The sequence below is a fragment of the Plectropomus leopardus genome, chromosome 6, assembly GCF_026936395.1.
Source record: "Plectropomus leopardus strain MGB_pleo_1.0 chromosome 6, ASM2693639v1, whole genome shotgun sequence".
Taxonomy (NCBI): domain Eukaryota; kingdom Metazoa; phylum Chordata; class Actinopteri; order Perciformes; family Serranidae; genus Plectropomus; species Plectropomus leopardus.
The window spans coordinates 20,915,954-20,935,533 of record NC_142181.1 but is presented as its reverse complement, the minus strand read 5'-3'; the positions used below and the strand labels follow the sequence as shown (position 1 = coordinate 20,935,533).

Below are 19,580 nucleotides of genomic sequence, written 5' to 3'. Positions count from 1 at the left end.
CTGTTGAATCTGACATACGATGCCCATATTGTATGCATTTCTTATTTATGTATTCATTGTTTTGAACATGTAGCATAGATCATTTTTATATTTTCAACCTTAAATACTCAGATTATACATATTCTATTTTTTTATACATTTTACATTCTGATGTAAAATTGATGCATATATTTTTCTTGTTTTAATACTTGTTTCTCTCTATAATTCTGTTGAACATCAGAGCAACTGTAACATATCAATTTTTTAAAAATAATTTTTTAAATTTCCCCAGCTCACACAAACACACTTAAACAACTTGCATGTAAAACCTTTTATTTTCTATAACAAAGTTATTTTATTCCCAACATAAAACACATTTTGAAGTAAGTACTTGCTTTCTCGTGTGACAACAGTGAGTCGACAGAGCCCTTTAATAAAATTAATTCTATACACTCTGAGCAGCTCGTGACGGTGACGTTAATGAACAATGATAAAGTTCTGGATTTGTTACAGGTTTAGTTCGACAACATCGGGCTTCAGATCGAGTGCCAGCAGGTACATTTACATGTTGACCTGAAGCCTCAGCGGAGAGAGGACACGTTTACGATCCGCACATGAGGCACTCGTCTCGGTTCTGCAGAGAGCACACCATGGCAGCAACGTTACGCTCTTTGATCTCCTCCTCTGTGGCCTTGACCGGCTCCTGCGCCTCCTTCAGCTTCTCCTTGTTCAGCGTGAACTGGATGGGGTTCGCAGCAGGCTTCGTCCGCAGGTAGTACATCCCCGTCTTCAGACCCTGAGGCGAGGCGAGACGCGAGTTTAACACGTGCTGCATGCTTATTCGTAAGTTCTCTCTGTTCATCCTTCTGTTCTCACTCACCTGTTTCCAGCCGTAGAAGTGCATGCTGGTTAGTTTGCCGTAGTTGGGCTCTGCGATGTGGATGTTCAGGGACTGGCTCTGGTCGATGAAGGCGCCGCGGTCAGCAGCCATCTTGAGCACGGTCTTCTGGGAGATTTCCCAAACGGTTTTATACAGCTGCTTCAGATCATCTGGAATCTCATCGATGTTCTGTTGAGACAAAACATTTATTTACAATTTACGGTCAAATCACAGAAAATTTGAGTCGTTTTTTGAACAAAACTATCAAACGTTAGCTTGTACCAGGTCCCTAATTATGATTTTCTATTCCTTTTTTTTTTTTTTTAAATAATAGTAAACTTAATATTATAGGTTTTAGAAAAAAACAAAACAACTTTAATGTATCACTTCAGCCTCTGGGAATTCAGGTTGGGCAATTTTGTCATTGTTAGTTGCAGCCTTACACAATATCTAACCTCCCAGTACAAATACGAGAAAATGAACCAACTGAAGTATTTCAGTAATACTTTTTTGTGCAAAGGTTAATCAGAACTAGAGCAGGACCAATTAGTCAGTTTAAGACAATTAAACCACCAGCTATTTTGATAATCTCTTAATCACTTCAGTCATTTTTCAAGCAATAATGTCAAAAATCTGCCGGTTATTATCCTGTGGATTATTTTCTCAATTCACTGGTTAGTTGTTTGCTCTATACAATGACATAAAAAGGTAAAATTGTGTATTAGTGTTTCCCGAAGTCCAAAGATGGCGTTCTCAAAGTTTTTACTTTCGTCCGAAACTCAAAGACTTTCAGTTTACTGTCATAGAGAAGTAAAGAAACCAGAAAGTAGTCAAAATTAAGAAGCTTTAAATCAGGTTTTCTTCTTCTGTGTTTTACCTGAATGGAGCCGTTGTGGGCGATCAGCTGGTTCTTCATCTCCTCGCTCCACAGTCCGCGCTCCGTCAGGTCTTTGAGCAGATGAGGATTCACAATCTGGAACTCTCCGGAGAGCACCCTGCGAGTGTAGATGTTGCTGGTGTACGCTTCGATGGACTCGTTGTTGCCCAGGATCTGGGCGGTGGAGGCGGTGGGCATCGGGGCGAGCAGCAGGCTGTTCCTCACGCCGTGCTTGGCGATCTTCTCCTTCAGCAGCTTCCAGTCCAACAGGTCGGTGGGCGTCTTCTCCCACATGTCGTACTGCAGGACGCCCTTGCTGACGGGAGAGCCCTCGTAGGTCTCGTAGGGGCCGAGCTCGGCGGCCAGCTCGCAGCTCGCCTCCAGCGCAGCGTAGTAGATGGTCTCAAAGATCTGGACGTTCAGCAGCTGAGCCTCTGGGCTTTCAAACGGGTAACGCATGAGGATGAAGGCGTCCGCCAAGCCTTGAACGCCGATTCCTATCGGCCTGTGGCGTCTGTTGGACTTCTCCGCCTCGGGCACTGGGTAGTAGTTTATCTCAATGATTTTGTTCAAGTTTCTGACGATTACTTTGGTAACTTGTGCTAGTTTCTTAAAGTCAAAAGTCCGCTCGGGGGTGACGTACATGTTGAGCGCGATGGACGCCAGATTACAGACCGCTACCTCGTCGTCGCTGGTGTATTCGACGATTTCTGTGCACAGGTTGCTGGACTTGATGGTGCCCAGATTCTGCTGGTTACTCTTCCTGTTGCAGGCGTCTTTGTAGAGCATGTATGGCGTTCCAGTTTCTGTCTGGGACTCGATGATGGCGTGCCACAGCTGCTGAGCCTTCACCACACGCTTGACTCTCCCCTCCTTCTCATAGGAGGTGTAGAGCTTTTCAAACTCCTCCCCCCAGCACTCGTCCAGCCCGGGACACTCGCTGGGACACATCAGGGACCAGTCTCCGTTACTCTCCACTCTCTTCATGAACAGGTCGGGGATCCACAGGGCGTAGAAAAGATCTCTGGCTCTCTGCTCCTCCTTTCCCGTGTTCTTTTTCAGCTCCAGGAAGTCAAACACATCAAAGTGCCACGGCTCCAGGTACATGGCGAAGGCTCCGGGCCTCTTGTTGCCGCCCTGATCGACGTAACGCGCCGTGTTGTTGTAAACTCTCAGCATAGGGACGAGCCCGTTGGAGTTTCCGTTGGTGCCAGCGATGTAGCTGCCTGTTGATCTGATGCAGCTGACCGCCACACCGATTCCTCCGGCTGACTTGGAAATGAGCGCGCACTGCTTCAGCGTGTCGTAAATGCCTTCGATGCTGTCGTCTTTCATGGCGAGCAGGAAGCAGCTGGAGAGCTGCGGCCTGTTGGTTCCTGCGTTGAAGAGCGTAGGGGAGGCGTGCGTGAACCACTTCTCCGACAGCAGGTTGTAGGTCTCGATCGCTGCGTCGATGTCGGTTTTGTGGATCCCAACGGACACTCTCATGAGCATGTGCTGGGGCCGCTCGGCCACTTTGCCGCTGATCTTCAGCAGGTAGGAGCGTTCCAGAGTCTTGAAGCCGAAGAAGTTGTAGGAGAAATCTCTGTCGTAAATTATGGCGGAGTTCAGGCGATCTTTGTTCTCAAGAACGATGTTGAGCGTCTCCTTGGAGATCATGGGAGAGTGGCGTTTATTTAAGGGGTTGATGTAGTTGTACAGGTCCTCCATCACCTCACTGAACACCTTCTTCGTCTCTTTGTGCAGGTTTGAGACGGCGATCCGTGCGGCGAGGATGGCGTAGTCGGGGTGTTTGGTTGTGAGAGTGGCGGCGATCTCCGCAGCCAGCGTATCGAGCTCTACGGTGGTGACTCCGCTGTACAAACCCTGGATCACCTTCATTGTGATCTGGGCCGGATCCACAAAGTCGGAGTTCAGGCCGTAGCATAGCTTCTGGATGCGAGAGGTGATTTTATCGAACATGACGCGCTCTTGGCGTCCATCTGAAAAGTGGAAAAAAAAAAAAAATTCTCAGTATAACCCATCACCACTGACTCGAGCTGTCAGTGAGTAAAATTATAAAATCAGTAAACAGTTAAGACCTAACTATTAGCTTCCTCAATAAGGGTCCTGCCAGTGTTGTGCCAGTTTTTCGTGAGTAAGGTTTTTCAAAACAAAATACACTTTGAGCTAATACACAAAATTTTATATAAACTTCTAACATTTTATTTGTTAACTCAATTTTATTTGCACCCAATGTCTTTTTATCAGAATAACTAAACTATCTTTTTTCTCCATTGTCCATTTTCCTCTTAATCATTTCCTGTTACGACTCTTAAGCCACACAGGTGGAATATTCATTTTAAATATAAAAGCAAACTGTGTCCAGTAGTCTGAATATATTTGATGAAATAATTATAAATCTCAGGTAATTCATTAACATAGTCAAAAGAGTCATACTGCAATGTAATATTAAAGGTGTTACGTTAAAATCTTACTAAAGTAAAAGTACAAAAGTTTTATTAATATACTTAAAGTAATACAAGTAAAAGTATTAGTGGATTATAATTATTGTGTACATTATCACTTTAATATTAGAGCTGATGAGGGTGGGGCTGATGTTTATTACTTTAGAGACTGCTGGGAAGCTTGACCTATAATCATGTTTTTCATTAATTGGTTGATTTATATTCTGTGTAAATAATCAATCAGCAAAATCACTAAAGCGCTCAAATAAATGCTGAGCATTAAAAAGTGCAATATTTGCCTCTAAACTGTGATGGAGTAATGTCAGAAGTACAATGTAACATAAAATGGAAATACTCGAGGGAAATATATTTGTAGCTTCAAGGCCAGCCACCTACCTCCCCTGATAAATACAGAACAGTCCCTAAGCTAAGAGTAAAGACAAAGAGCTGCACTCTTCCTGTCCGACAAAAGTGCACAACAGAGATATTAACTAACATTTCTGCCTATGGGAACTTCATTATGGGCCATAATGGCATTCAGGTAGACCTTTATAACTTTATCTTTTGGCGCCAACTATAACAAAGACGTCCGATTATAAACACCTAAAGCAAGAGAGCTCAGAAAATACATTTTAATAAGTAGACGTTCATTTGAATGGACATCTGATAAACAACGTGAAGCTTCTGTACGTATGTTTGTTAATTTGGCGGTAATCAGTTTAATAAAAGTCTGACTGTAGCCTGCTGTTCAACACTTGATCACTAACGTTAGCCTAACTAAGTTAACTCGCTACATGCTAACGTTAGCTAAAGGCTTCACGCTGCTTTCCTCGAGCATGGCCTGTAAGTTTCGGTTGTCTTTAACGACATCGGTGAGGTAGAGGCGGCAGATCAGTCGCTGTCATCTCTCATCACCGGTCGAGCCACATTTCTGACAGTCGTATCAGCGAAGACACCTGCGGCCTGAGCCACGTCAAAACAAAACAGCTCACCTCGCTTGATCACGTGCATGCTGGCGGAGTTTGACGTTACTCGTCTCCCGAGAAAACAGCAGCTGTCCAGCTACAACTTCAACTTCTCCTCGGTGTCAAAACTGCGCGGCTGAACACGAACTCAGTCCAGGCTCAGAGGGGAGAAAGCGCGAAAGACTCGCGAAAATCCCGCTAACGTCGCATTTGTACGGAAGGCGTAACTACCGTAAGCGGAGATGGAACAGCGTTTTGACCAATCAGAGGCGAGAAAACGCGGGCCTTCATGTCAGTGGACCAATCACAGCCGTTTAAAACGTCAGCTTCCTTTTCCGCTTATTTTCGCGGATGGAAATCTGGCGGGAGATAGAAGTAGGTCATATAACATGTTTTGTTTTGTTCTGATGTAAGATCACTTGCCAGCGTTCATATAACGCTAATAATGTATTTAATCTGTTATCAACATCATTTTCTTGATCACATCCACCTCCGCGTGTAGAAATTATGGCAAGTACGCTCCCAGGAAACGCATCAAATCAAATAAACAGAGCAGGGAACAAAAAGAGGAGACTGATGCAATGATTTTGGGTGGATATGTAAGGGGAAAGGACGTTTAAGAAACAAGGTTATTTAAAATATAGTTGACTAATGCACATTCATGAACATGTTTAAATCATACCCAGATGTTAACGCTGTTTAACATAACTGGATGAGAGCAAGAACAGGCTCTTTATGATGAGGGTGTCTAATATTGTATCAATAGTTATCGTGATTGAGTGGTTTTTGTTGAAAACAAGAATGTGGGCTTCGTTGTTAATATTGTCTTTTTATTGGGAGGTTTTTCATAGACCACAGAAATGCCCTTCAAGATAAAAACCCAGTTTGAACTCTGAAAGAATAAGTTACAACTCTTGAGTAAATCACTTAAACTTGTTAAAGAAAAGAGAGCTCTTAAGTTGTTTTAATTAAATATGTTTAAGCTAATTTGAGATAACCTTGTTTTTGTCTTTGTTTTGTTTTTATATTTTTATGTTGTTCTCAACACTTTGTATGTGGTCTTCATCTTTGTTTGCTCTGTCTGAGACAGAAGCTATTTGGTCAATAAGACCTAAAATTTTCCGTTTTTTTTCTCGTTTGTTTGTACTTAAAAAGCTCTTAATACAGAAGGAGAAAAATAATATACTGTATGTCCTCCTTCCTGTCAGTAGGTGGCGGTAGCGCACCACAGAGCTGTTTATCTGGAAAAAATAGAAACCTAAAAGAAGTCACTCCACTTGATTAGAAACCATAAACCAAGGCGTTGTATCCTAACAAGAGACGTTACATTTGTACATTTTGCTCCGGAAGAGTTAACACAAGTTTGCTCCAGGAGCTTTTTGTTGCACTTGTTCTCATCAGTGTCTGTCAGCTGATGAAAATGACTTTAAGACAACAGTGAAGAGTTTCTCTCCGCCAAACCTCGATCTGTTTATGAGGAAGATATTTCTTTTTAGTTTGATTTAGCATCTCTGAAGTTATTGATGCATTCAAAGATCTGGGCTGCCGGAGCCGCATTGAAGATTGGGATCACAGACGAAGGATGGAGGATTGTGTTGAGACTGTTGCAAATGTAAGAGCCGTGCTGACAGACAGCCAGTTTCCCCTGGAGGCTGCTCCAGCGCTGCCTCGACTTCCTGTGAGATCTCCCTCCTGCATGATCCACAAGTCGGTTTGGACACGTCGCTGTTAGGACTGCCTGCTCGACGCTGCATCGTCCCAGTCAGTCATGTCCAGGTCCAACCGGCGGTACAAGTCTCTGCAGCAGAGCAACGGCAGCGGCTCTCTCCCCGGCTGTGACCGGGTGCGGATGCCCCGGGCCCGGGTACTGCTGCTCTGCCTCCTCGGGGTTCTGGTGCTGGCGGTGGTGCTGGGGGTCTACCTGTCAAACGACACCACAGATGTTAACCGCATGCCAGCTGCTGATCTGACCAAAGACAGGGTAAGAATTAGATACGCAGACTCTAAAACTTCACCTGTGTGTTGTGAATGAGTTCACTGTCACTGAAATATTATAGCAACAACCAGATTATGTTGCATCGTCTGGATTTCTGTGTTATAACATCTCATAGTAACCAGATATGAGAGGTGACAAAGCAGAACTATGAGCGTTGGATTTCCATTTGTTTCAATTTGATACATTAAATGACCAGTGAGTAGTGTTCATCTAGTAAGTAAAAGTTAAAAAAAGAGTAAAAAATAAAAATCCTCAATAAAAACGCTTATGATTGCCTTCTCCCTTCTCAAAAAATATACAATGTACACGTTTTAATTAAAAACTTTTACTGTTGTACACAAGTTGTCTCTTACTTAAGTGGTTTTTCAACTTTTTTGTGTGTGTCAAGGACCCCTAAATTGATACACATTAGTTCCTGAACCCCCATTTGAAAAGATTTGATTTCAGGGACCTCCATCTGAAAAGATTTTGGTATTTAGATACAACTACGACCATAATTGTATAGTTACAAATAGAATACATATCCACAACAATCCACAACAGATTGTTGTAGTAAATTAAATATTGAGTGTTCTCCAGTGTGTGGATGTTTATTCTCTTTATTACGTTAACATACTTTTTTCCGACACCTGGCCTCAAAACAGGTTGGATGTGCACAAGAACTACTCTGCTGATCTTCATCATTTTATAGTCGTCAACTACAGATGAGGAGATAACTGAGGAGGAGATGAAACTTTTGATCAGAAAAGTCACTCTCATGACTGTTAAGGTGCTTTTCATTACACTAACGTCTCTCCTTGCTCATTTCACGTGTGTCTTAGCTGCCCAGCGAGGATGCCAGAGAGATATGAGAGAGACATGTAGGACACACCTGTGTTTCCTTATTCAATAAGTTCCTCCAGAGACCACCTCTCTCCCTGCTCCTCGTCTCTCTGGGTGCATCTAAAGCCCTTTTCACACAGAGATGTCACTACAAGGCCACTACCAACTCCCTTCTTTATCCCTCCTTTGGTATCATTCTGCTCCGGTGTGTGATTTTAGACAGCATGCTTGCGTCGCAGAAACAAAAGATGTGTGACCTTTAACACGAAGGCCTCTTCTGCTAGCGTAAGATATAACATACACGTCAGCAGTGTTTTCTAAACAACAACAATGACATAACATGTCAATAACAATCATTTACCACCTCTGTTATATGGCGGCTGATCTCCTAACTAATATGAATGAGGAAAACATGACACAAAAAGCTTATCAGGAAAATAATAAATAATACTGTGAGAAAAAGAGGAGAAATCCTCCTCAAAAACATGCAAGAGATGCTGTCTATGTACAGAGTAGACTGGACAGAAATGACAACTTTTCGCGCTGTCACTTGTCAGACCACTAAACCTCCTGTACCACAACGACCTGGAAAAAAAGAGAAATTCTTTCTATTCACTCTCGGGGCTGTTACACTTTGCTGCCTAATTTTCTGATCACAAAATATATTATCTTTCTTGCCTTTCTTGTTCCCACATTTGAGTTGTAATCACTAATATACTCCCCCTTTCAATCCAGTTGTCCCACAAACCCAGCAAGTGCTCTCCAGCTCAAATCCGCCGTCTGGCCTCTCAGGTGGATGGTACCCGGCTGTGGGAGACCCACCTGAGGCCCATCCTAATAGAGAGACTCCCAGGGACACAAGGCAGCCTGGCTGTACAGCAGGTGTGTAAATACTTATAGTTTCTTCTTATTTATTTCCCTCGCTCGTCTTTAATGCGCCCTCTCTGCTCTGTTTCAGCACATCACCTCCACTCTGTCCTCGCTGTCTGCCGGCTGGGCCGTAGACTTAGACTCCTTCCAGTCTTCGACCCCTCGTGGCCAGGTCACTTTCACCAACATCATCGCCACTCTGGACCCTTCGGCCCCTCGCAGGCTGCTCCTGGCCTGCCACTACGACTCGAAGGCTCTTCCCCCAGATCCCCGGGCCCCAGAGAAAGTGTTTCTGGGGGCCAGTGACTCAGCAGTGCCATGTGCTATGATCCTGGAGCTCGTCACCTCTCTGGATGCCCAGCTCAGATCATTCAAACAGCAGGTAAGTGCTCAGTTGTGAATTAAATAATGTGAAGATAGACCTTCATTGGTATTAAATTGACTTAAATCAAATTTTGAAAAGTCTTAAAAATGCTCAGATACGGGAAGTGGGATTTTCTGACTGCTTTTTCTGACATTGCATAGTAAAATCTCAAAATAATCGGCAACATTATAACTTCATTTTCTTAAACTCCTCACTATGGGAATCCAAGCTTCAGAATCTCACATGCAGATTTAGAAACACAAAATCGTCCAGAAAGTGCCAGATATTTCCCACTTCTGATTATTAAACCAAGTATATATCTTTATCATAATATAACATGTCTGTTGTCTTACACTTTAAAAATGGTTATTTTCCAACATGTGATGTAGATAATCTAACATTTTTTCACAGGACAAAAAGATCATGTTTAATGTTACAATAAACATTTGTGTTTCTTTAATTTTGGTTATTGGAATATTGATCTTTAACTTAATTTGGTGTAGCATAAAAAGTCTTAAAAAGTATTAAATCTACCTCGCCTTATGTTGTAGGAACCCTGTCGTGTGTTGACGTCCTGGCAGTTTGCAGTGGTTTGCACTAAGATTTTTGGAACAGAAGTTGACGGATTAGTTTCCTATTTCTTGCAATCCTTCCCATGACAAAGAGAAAATGCATGAGATGCTGACAAGCAGCTTCTCTCTTTTTCCCCCTTTCTCCTTACTCTCTCATTTTGTCCCACTGGCTCTGTGCCTGCAGTGGAGGAGAGAAAATGCTGACCTCAGCTCCTTGTTTTCTTTGCAGCAGTCATCTGTAAATAGCAGTATCTCTCAGGAGGCTGTGATTTATGTAGTTACTGTAGCACTACACACTGCAACATCACTGCAGAAAAGGAAACTGGCCTCAGTTCCTGCTTTTCTTTGGAGTGCATTTTAATTTCTCTCCTCCTTTTCTCCCCCTAGAAACTTCCAGTGTCTCTTCAGCTGGTGTTTTTTGACGGGGAGGAGTCATTTGAAGAGTGGACGGCGACAGACTCGCTGTACGGCTCCCGTCACCTGGCAGAACGCATGGCCAACACGCCTCACTCTGCAGGCTCCACACACACCACCATGCTTCAGGCTGTGGTGAGCAAAACGGAAACACACATCCTTCATGGTTTCTAGACACACTCTAAATTATGAATGAGCAGGCCAAATTTAGCAGACTTCCCAAACAACAGACTGTTTTAAACCCAGGAATAGCAGCAGGTCTATCATGTCTTCATGGACTGACCCTCGTACTTTATAAAGTCATTTAGGATACGTTTGACTTTAAATTTAACAGCCCGAATGTACTTACAGTCTTCACCCCTCTCGTCATGTAACTAAACACGACTGTTTCTTTGAGTGTTTCGTACTTACTAAAATATTCAGCAGCCATTTTTGACTTTGACTTTCCCTCTAGGACCTCTTTGTACTGCTGGACCTTCTTGGCGGTCCTGATCCACTGATCGCCAATCACTTCGATAACACAGCTCGCTGGTTTGATCGTCTGATCGCTGCAGGTGAACACCGACATTTTCATGACTGTTTAAAAGAACAGTTCAGCACAAAATCAAGCGCACATATTTCTCCTCTTACCTGTAGTGCTGTGTATCAGTCTAGACTGTTTTGTCGTGAGTTGTGAGTGTGGAAATATCTGCTATAGCGATGTCTGCCTTCTGTCCAAAAAAAATGGAACTAGATAGCACTCGGCTTGTGAAGCTCAAAGCACCAAAAAAACCCATTTTAAAAACTCAACAGAAATGTCCCTTTTCAGAAATCATGACCCAGTTACTCAAAATAGTCCACAGACCTCGTTGTGAGTAGATTCATGTAGGAACTATTTTCCCTCTTCTGAACTACACCTGCCAAATATATCACAGCTCAGAGGGAAACATGAATCTACGCCATGGATGTGTAAACTAACGAAAACTGGATACAGCATTGGAGGCTTGGCCCCATTCATTCCTATGAAAGTTGGTCAGTGGTGCATGAAACCCCCAAAAATCCGATTTCCAGGTATAAAGTTACCCTGATCTTTCATAATCACACTGGTGTTTCCTTTAACCCTGCCTTCCAGCCGCTCGGCATCAGGCTCAGTCAATTAATAAAAGCAGGAAAAGATTTAGATTTAGTCCCATTATATTGAAAAGAAGGCAGACATCTCTACAGCCGATATCTCCTCAAGCAGGAACTCACACCAAAACAATCTAGATTGATAAATAGCACTGCAGGTAGGAAGAAAAATGTTGATTATTTTAGGGTGAACTGGCCCTTTAAAATTCCCTTTCTATTTTGTGCCTTAACTCTGTCTTCACCCCACTACTCGCACAGAAAAGAGGCTCCACCGTCAGGGTCTCTTGACATCTCACCCTTCAGAACAGACGTATTTTAGGAAGGACGTGTACCTCGGCCCCGTGCAGGACGACCACATCCCCTTCCTTCACAAAGGTGAGTTTTCCAACTGCTGCAGATTTGTTTCGAGTATAAAACACACACCGTCAGTCATCATCGCTATCTTCCTCTATTCCACACACACTCAGGTGTCCCTGTGCTACACGTCATCGCCACTCCCTTCCCACAGTTCTGGCACACACTGGAGGACACTGAGGAGAACATGCACCGACCCACTGTGGTGAACCTGACCAAGATCATGGCCGTGTTCCTGGCAGAGTATCTGGGCTTCTGAACACAAAACACGGACACGTATTTGTGGTGAAGGTACTCACTTTTTACATGCTACTGGAAGTTTGTCACACTGGTGACAAGAAATCACTAAATGACCAGCATGAATTGGACGTAAACGCACAAAAGAAGAACTTTTTGAAAAAAAAAAAAACAAAACCTAAACTGACGGGACACCAGCTAAAACTCTACCAAAGACTTGGTCCTGCTGGACAAACCAGAGTCCTTGGTTTCACGTCAGGGTTGAGTTGGAGGCATTTGTCCAAATGTCTGGGTGTGTGATGTGAATAAAAAAAGGGGTCTTGATTATTTAACATTAATATTAAAATGTTAATAGTTCTAAATATTGGTACCAGATGAAGAATTGGGGAGCTTTGTGAATTCAGAAGCACTCTAAATTTATTTTTTTTTACTTAATTCCTGTGAAACAAATCAAATCATTCATCAATCATCAAATCGTAGTTTTAACATTTATCTCCCCACGTTATTATGATGTCTTAAAGACAGCCTTTGTGGTGAGTCGAGGTCTCTGAGCTGCTGTGAACGCTGGGTCATATCTGTGAATAATTCTCGCCCTTTACTTGGATCGTCTCGGCCTTACAACCTGCTGTGATTGAATGCTAGCTATATCATATGGCTGTACTGCACATTTTGTGACGGTCTAACGATTAGATTGGAGTGGAAACCCAGCAAATGTTACTAACATCTTACAAAAGGTGTAGCGACAAATCTGCAATAAAGTTAAAGTGTTTTTTATTGAGTTTCTTTTAGAATTTAATGCAATTTGGGGGCAAACACTGAAAATGCTGTGTGTACAGGACATGTGGGAGCATTTTACTATTATAGTACAGTCTTATCGTCCCTTCGACACAGGCAGGCATATCCGAAGTCCGACCCGGGGTCCAATCATGGCCCACTGACCGATTTTACACGGCCCGCAGCTTGTTTTTCAAAATATACTAACTGGCAGAACTATGAGAGTTTGTAGACGTGCAGCGAGTAGTGCCTACGCAGGTGGAACTAATGCGTTTCATAAACGGTAAACAAGCAAACTAACAGTTACCCAGCAGCAGACATTTCCTACGAGGCAGCAGATACAAAGAGGTATAAAGTCAACAGCGAGGGCCGCCACAGTCAGGAGGGTGTTTTGATACCTTTTTGACTGAAAGATGAACAGGTGTGTTTGTCTCACTGGTATGTGATTTTTATGCCTCTGTGCTAATCATAGCCGTGGCTGGAGACGTTATGTTTTTTCGGGATGTACATAAGTACTGTCTGTCCCATTCTTGTAAACTCAATAGCTCAAGAACATTTTGAGGGAATTTCTTCAAGTTTGGCATAAGTGTCCATCTGGACTCAACAATGAACTGATTACATTTTAGTAGTCAAAGGATAAAGGTCAAGGTTACTGTGACCATGTCTGTCTCATTCTTGTGAATGCAATATCCTAGGAACGCCTTGAGGGAATTTCTTCAAATTTAGCACAAATATCCAATTTGGGTTAAGGTCAAGGTCACTGTTACCTCTGGAAACATGTTTTTGGCCATAACTAAGAAAGTCAAATGCAAATCATGACTAAATTTCACACAGATTTGTAACAGGATAAAATGATATATCAGAAAGGTCAAAGGTGTTTGTTTTCAATATCTGCTAAGTGAAGATTTGGTAACTAACTTTACTTGCAACAAATTTTGTCCATTTTAAGTGACACCAGGAAATAGACTTAACATTCAAGAAACAGTAAAACAGCAAAACAGTTTTTAGAAAGCTAATAGATTTAAAAAAAAACCAAAAAGACAGAACCAAGTATTAGAAGTCACAAATTAAACATTTGAAGTGCTGAGGCCTCCACACATGTGAGGTAGAGGAGTTGGTGGGTGAGACAGAGGCAGAGGTGGAGGACGATGGTGGAGGGGATGTGGGCTTCCTGGAGGTGAAAAGTCATTGTCAAAGGAAGGGACGACTTCTCCTGAGGTTCCTCCAGAGCTAGATATTTAGAAAATGGAGGAAGAGATGAGGAGTATCAGAGAAGACTGCATCATGTCTGGACACCACACATTTAAATCTTGCATCATGTCTTAAAATAACCACAAGAGGGTGCTGCTGTCCTTTGTAAAATGAGACTAATATTATGGTCACCAGAAAAATACAACTTCCGTTACGACATCCCTGTTATTTCAGTTTGGTTTTATCGAAAGTGCTTTGCAGATGCATTAAAAAAAAGACCCATTAGTTCTACTTTTACCAGATTTAAAACTGGAAAACAACAATAGCAAGTAAACCAAAAAATCATCAATAGAGAACCAGGCAATGTTCGTGATTGCAATTTCATCATTCCGATATGTTTATTAACACACGTACTGCTGTGTGAACATTTTTATATCGTGTCACTGGAAAATGAAGAGAAGCCGTGTTTCCTCTAGTCTCGTGAATTAGTCATATCACTTCGCAGTCAGCAAACCCGGTGGATCTAATCAATTTTGGATCAATTAAGGTAAACTCCATGCCATACACATGAAGAGCCCTTCCTCTTTTATTTAGTAGCCTACATAAACGTTACTTGATTCATGAAGTATGGGTTATTAAATATTAATTAAGTACAACACATTTTGTTTTTGGCGCCGTATTTAATCGTGTCATGTGACTGAGGTGAGAACAGCTGAAAACTGTCATATAGACCTACTGTTGGAGAGGACTGTCGGTTTAAATTTACTTGCTGTTGGCAGGAGCGCATTCAGTTGTTAAAGTTAGACCCTCGATCACTGACCCTTTAATGTTGGTGTTTCGGTCCCTCTGTCTGCGGTTCTTGAACCAGTTGCTGACCTGTGTGGTCGTCAGGCCGGTGGCCGCTGCAAGCTCCCGTTTCTCCCGGGTGGAGGGATACGGTTTACAGCGGTACCACTCATGGAGTTTACTCCGTGATTTCTCCTGTCAATGAACAAATAAAGTGAGGCCTTGGTGTTAAAGGGGTCGTTCACCCCAAAATTGAAAATACAATTTCCTCCTCTTACCTGTAGTGCTGTCAGTCTAGATTGTTTTGGTGCGAGTTGCCAAGTGTTGGAGATGTTGACTGTAGAGATGCCTGCCTATGACAACGGCAGCGCATGTTGATGCTACTTTTTGCTATATTTTGCTATTTTTTCGACGCCATGCCCCCTTCTGCTGAAGCACGACTTTTGTATGATAGAGAAGCACTTATCAACATCGGGAAAAGGTTTTTGGGGTTTTGACTGAATGCAGCACACTGCAAGAGGATCCCCACGAACCTCTTACGCCAAGCGGCCAGTCAGACCAAAGGGGAAAACAAAACCGAAAGCGTGTTCTTCTGGCTAATTGCCGGTTGCAGGAGAATAAAGTGGATGAGAGCAATGGGAGATCTGCGCACATCATCACAGACATGGTTAACCCCTAACATCCTGGATCAAGCCATTGCACTGGATGGGCGGACCTTGTTGGGAGCCATAAGGACACGAGACTCTGATGCAAATTCAAAAAATGCTCTGCATGGGGCACCTGGTGGCTCAGTGGATAGAGCGGCACACAGAGTCTGTGTCCTCGTCACGGCGGCCACAAGTTCAGGTCCAGCCTCGGCCCTTTGCTGCATGCACCCCCTCGCCCGAAAAAAAAAAATGCTTTGCAGGGATTGTATGATGCCACCAGCAGCAGCATGCCTGACCACCCAGATGAAATTTTCATAGTAGCTGCTGATTTTAATCAGCTCCTTAGATGTAGCAGGATCAAGAACAAATGTAATTTCTAATAAATGACTAACAAATCTACCTTCTACCTTCTTCTCTCCAGTATAATGAAACTAGATGGCACTCGGCTTGTGGTGCTATAAGCACCTAAAATAACATTTTAAAAACTCAACAGCAATGTCTCCTTCCAGAAATCATGACCCAGTTACTCAAGATAATACACAGACCGTCATGTGAGCAGTTTTACAAAGGAGCTGTTTTCTTTCTACCAAACCACAACTGCCAGCTGTATCACAGCACATAGTGCATCTATGGATATATAAAGAAAACTGGATATAGCGTCGAAGGCAGGCCCTGTTCATTCCTGTGAAAGTTGCTCAGTGGTGCATGAAGCCAAAAAAAAGCTTGGATCTTTCGTATCATGGGGCCAATCAAGCAAGCGCACCAGAGACTAGTGGTGGCCGAGAGGCCAGCTTCCACCAGCCAAGTGTTTCTGCCCTCTGTTATTTTGAATGGAAATAAAAATGATTTAACCGCGCGGCCCTTGGAATGAATCAGTTCCCTATAGTGAAACTAGTAATTTTGCGGGGGTTGTAATACGGGAAGCGTGTATCTACTGTTAGCTCACATAGCACCACTGAGGTAGCTGACTTTACAGCTCAGCTGGGGAGGATGTCATTAATGTTGACAGTTCACACTTTCACAAGCACAAACCTTTCATGAATAGATGCAGATGTGCTTCTGCACTTTGATATGGTTCGCTGGTGTAGTTTTTTTTTTTTTTAGAAAGACAATACATGAAACTGCTCACAACACGGTCTGTGGATTATTTTGAGTAACTGGGTCATGATTTCTGGAAAGAGACATTACTGTTGAGTTTTTCAAATTATGTTTGGGCACTTCAAGCACCCCAAACCAAATGCCATCCAGTTCCATTATATTGGAGAGAAGGCCGATATCTCCAACACTCTGCAGCTCACACCAAAACAATCTAGACTGGGGGGAAAAAAGCTACAGGTAAGAGGAAAAATATTTGTTTCGATTTAGGGGAGAGCTGTCCCTTTAAAAAAACAAAGATATACAAAGGAAAAAAAAATAGATACTTATTTGAAAACAGGAGTAAATAAGTCTAGCTAGCTAAATCCGTGATAAAAGTTTAAATGCAGATGTACTCTGTGCTGCCATTCAACATTTATTTATGATGAATTGTTTTATTTCTAAATATTTAATGGTGGCCAAAGCCCTTCACAAGTTTAATTTCCATTTATATAACTCCTCATGCTCAACTAAATGGTAAAAATTGTACAGCCAAAGTGTTAAATACTCAATTACAAGTAAAACTCCTGCATTCAAAATTTAACTTAAGAATCGCCAGCAAAATATAATGAAAGCACCAAAAGCAGAAGTTATCATTTTATAAAATGGCTTCTAAAATCTGTTTTATTAATAATATCGGCCTCTAAATGTTGTAGCTGGTCAATAAAGAGCACAGTTTAACTATTATAGGCCTTCTTTTGAGCTATCTATGATAAATAATTATATTTTAGAGGATAATTATATATTTTAGATGTAGTCTGAATCTGCAAAGTAACTATTATAGCCTAATTTTAGATGTCAGATAAAAGTATTTCAGTAGAAAGAACAATATATCCCCATGAAATAAAAAATAGTATATTACTTAGGGGCAGGGAAAAAAACAATACAGCATAGTACTGCAATATTTCTAATGGCAATATTGTATCACTACACAGATTCCAAATATTGATATTTTTTAAGATACAAATTATAAACACTGCAAATACAAGTTAAACTTTTTGTAGCCTTCTAAAATATCAAGATCAGTTTCTTTTTCAGTCCTCTAGAAATATTGGGATGAAGTGGGATGAACAGACTGTTAGTTTGTCTTGTGTGGTAAAACAGTTGTTTATAAACTTTGGGGACATAAATTGTGGTTGGAAAAAAAATGTAAATCGCAATATATCACAATATATGTTATTGCAATACTCAGCATTTTGCAAAACATTTAAAAATCGCAGTAGTATTGCATTGTGACATAAGTATTGTAATAATATTGTGCTGTGAGGCCTTTGATGATTCGCACCCCCTGATACTAGTACATGTATACATAAATATAAAATACAGTGGCGTAAAAAACTCAAGTATAATACAAGAAAAATTCACTGTTAATTGCACAGCTAATTGAAATTCATAATCATCTCTGACACTGTGGCACAAATCAGAATGTAAATAACAGTTGGGGGGCACATTTAGGGTAAGATACCTTGAAACAATAGCTGGTCTCCTCTCCATCCCAGATGGTGTGTGGAAGAGGAAACTTCCTCCTCACGCGATACTTCCCCACAGCTCCCAGGGGTCGTCCCCTCTGCCTCTCAGTCTCCATGTAGTGGGCTCGGAGCCAGAGCTGCTGCAGGAGCGGGTGGCTGCGGTGGGAAAAGTGGAAGCCCTCCAGCAGGGTGTAGAGTTCAGTGAAGCGGCCCTGGTGAAAGGCCACTGCGGCTTTAGCCTTCAGCACACTCTCCAGCTCCCCATGGGGAGGAGAGGAGGAGAGGGGAGGAGGAGGAGGAGGAGGAAGAGTGCAGACGAAGCCAGCAAGACGATCCATGCAGCCGCTCTGCAGGAGGACCTCGCACACACAAGCCACCTGCTCTGAAGTGAAGATCATCGTGATGGGACTGAGATGTTGGCCCTCAAAAAGCCCTGAGATGGAAGTTGCACCAAAGTCTGTCTAAAAATATCCTCTAAAAATCTCTCTCTTAAGTTTTTGCAGGAGTGAGCTGGAGCCTCCGTGGAGCAAGTGTGTTTATCGTTATTCATCATTGCCCCGGCAGAATCAAATCACAGGTAACCTGAGACCATCAGGGCTAAAACAACACACTGCACATCCCTCCTTCTCTTGTGCAAACACATGCATACACACACACACACACACACACACACACACACACACACACACACACACACATTTTGGATCTGCTATTGAACTGGCATTCACCCAGAGAGAGAGAGAGAGAGAGAGAGAGAGGTTTTGCCATGCAAAAAGAAAATATTTGAATACAATTTTCATGCCAAATTAGAAGCAAAATATGCCAAAAAAAAGTTTTAGGGACTTGTTTATTTATCAGAGGAGGAGGGAAGCCCAGGTATGACTTTGCTTTTTGGTTTTATCTTTGCCCTCTCAGAGGTTACAGCTATCCTAAGTGACTGCAGGAAATGTATGACCCTCACCCCACCACAAGTAACTATTACTGTTACTACTATTTATTTCAGTATTTACACCAAATGTAAGTGCTGGCACAAACATTAGGGAATGAACAAAAATCAGCAACTCAGCACTGCGGATGTGTTAAGATCTCCAACATTCCATGTTTGAATTTTAAAAGTTGAAAACAAAATCCTGGAGTTGGAAAAAAGCCTTCTTCTCGTTTTTGTAATTGTCATGCAGAAGCACAGAATTGAATGTTTTGTAAAGTATCTGGTTAGTGTTAACAGTTATTTTTGCTAAAAGTTTAAAATAAGAAATGTAGAATTAAATGACTTAAAGGGATAATCTCATAATTTTCAGCTCTGTTGATTGGGCGACATCTGTTGCTGGTGGTGATGGCAAATCCTATTTAACACTACAGGTCACAGAGTTCTGGGGCTGTAAAATGAACTGTTTAGAATGGAAGTCAGGCCATGATTGGGATTTTGTATTATTCTGTGAGCATTTAAATGAAAATTTTCAAGATTATTACTTTAAAGATGGAAGCCTACGTTGTGCTTGATGTGTTCAAGGACTGTCAAATGTGAAAATCCATCAATAATTTATGTTTTATAGTTTCTGGCTATGATGTAATAGGTTTCATTATGGAAAATCTTAAACACTCCTTTAAATCCCCCCAACAACTCTTTAAAGCTATATGCCCCTCCTCTAACCCCCCACAAACAGTCCCTTAGTGCTAACAATAGTTCTCATTTCC

General features: G+C 42.1%; 3 protein-coding genes across 3 annotated transcripts; 1 reads left to right on the top strand and 2 right to left on the bottom strand.

Annotated features, from left to right (window-relative positions):
* Window positions 1-295: 295 nt before the first annotated feature.
* Window positions 296-5,346, bottom strand: LOC121943545 (ribonucleoside-diphosphate reductase large subunit). Its single transcript, XM_042487086.2, has 4 exons — window positions 5,176-5,346; window positions 1,737-3,718; window positions 860-1,048; window positions 296-775 (listed from the first exon to the last, which is right to left on the bottom strand). Exons 1-4 carry the CDS (start codon window positions 5,192-5,194, stop codon window positions 581-583), a joined length of 2,385 nt encoding a protein of 794 aa, XP_042343020.2. The 5' UTR covers window positions 5,195-5,346; the 3' UTR covers window positions 296-580.
* A 176-nt stretch (window positions 5,347-5,522) lies between these two features.
* qpctla (glutaminyl-peptide cyclotransferase-like a) lies at window positions 5,523-12,658 on the top strand. The gene is made up of 7 exons (XM_042486760.2): window positions 5,523-7,129; window positions 8,702-8,848; window positions 8,925-9,218; window positions 10,160-10,321; window positions 10,641-10,740; window positions 11,552-11,668; window positions 11,761-12,658. The coding sequence occupies exons 1-7, from the start codon at window positions 6,917-6,919 to the stop codon at window positions 11,904-11,906; spliced, it is 1,179 nt and encodes a 392-aa protein (XP_042342694.1). The 5' UTR covers window positions 5,523-6,916; the 3' UTR covers window positions 11,907-12,658.
* A 152-nt stretch (window positions 12,659-12,810) lies between these two features.
* Window positions 12,811-18,444, bottom strand: six9 (SIX homeobox 9). The gene is made up of 3 exons (XM_042487050.2): window positions 17,882-18,444; window positions 14,670-14,830; window positions 12,811-13,888 (listed from the first exon to the last, which is right to left on the bottom strand). The coding sequence occupies exons 1-3, from the start codon at window positions 18,281-18,283 to the stop codon at window positions 13,726-13,728; spliced, it is 726 nt and encodes a 241-aa protein (XP_042342984.2). The 5' UTR covers window positions 18,284-18,444; the 3' UTR covers window positions 12,811-13,725.
* Between the last annotated feature and the right edge of the window lie 1,136 nt (window positions 18,445-19,580).

Excerpts from the sequence above, each read along its gene's own strand:
- six9 (XM_042487050.2), bottom strand. The coding sequence starts at position 18,283 with ATGATCTTCACTTCAGAGCAGGTGGCTTGTGTGTGCGAGGTCCTCCTG. Across the intron at positions 14,831-17,881 it reads AGACCAGCTATTGTTTCAAG|GAGAAATCACGGAGTAAACT; the intron begins GTATCTTACCCT and ends GTTCATTGACAG. Across the intron at positions 13,889-14,669 it reads CGAAACACCAACATTAAAGG|CTCTGGAGGAACCTCAGGAG; the intron begins GTCAGTGATCGA and ends CTAAATATCTAG.
- LOC121943545 (XM_042487086.2), bottom strand. Across the intron at positions 1,049-1,736 it reads CCCACAACGGCTCCATTCAG|AACATCGATGAGATTCCAGA; the intron begins GTAAAACACAGA and ends TTGTCTCAACAG. Across the intron at positions 776-859 it reads ACTTCTACGGCTGGAAACAG|GGTCTGAAGACGGGGATGTA; the intron begins GTGAGTGAGAAC and ends GCCTCGCCTCAG.
- qpctla (XM_042486760.2), top strand. The coding sequence starts at position 6,917 with ATGTCCAGGTCCAACCGGCGGTACAAGTCTCTGCAGCAGAGCAACGGC. Across the intron at positions 7,130-8,701 it reads CTGATCTGACCAAAGACAGG|TTGTCCCACAAACCCAGCAA; the intron begins GTAAGAATTAGA and ends CTTTCAATCCAG. Across the intron at positions 8,849-8,924 it reads GCAGCCTGGCTGTACAGCAG|CACATCACCTCCACTCTGTC; the intron begins GTGTGTAAATAC and ends GCTCTGTTTCAG.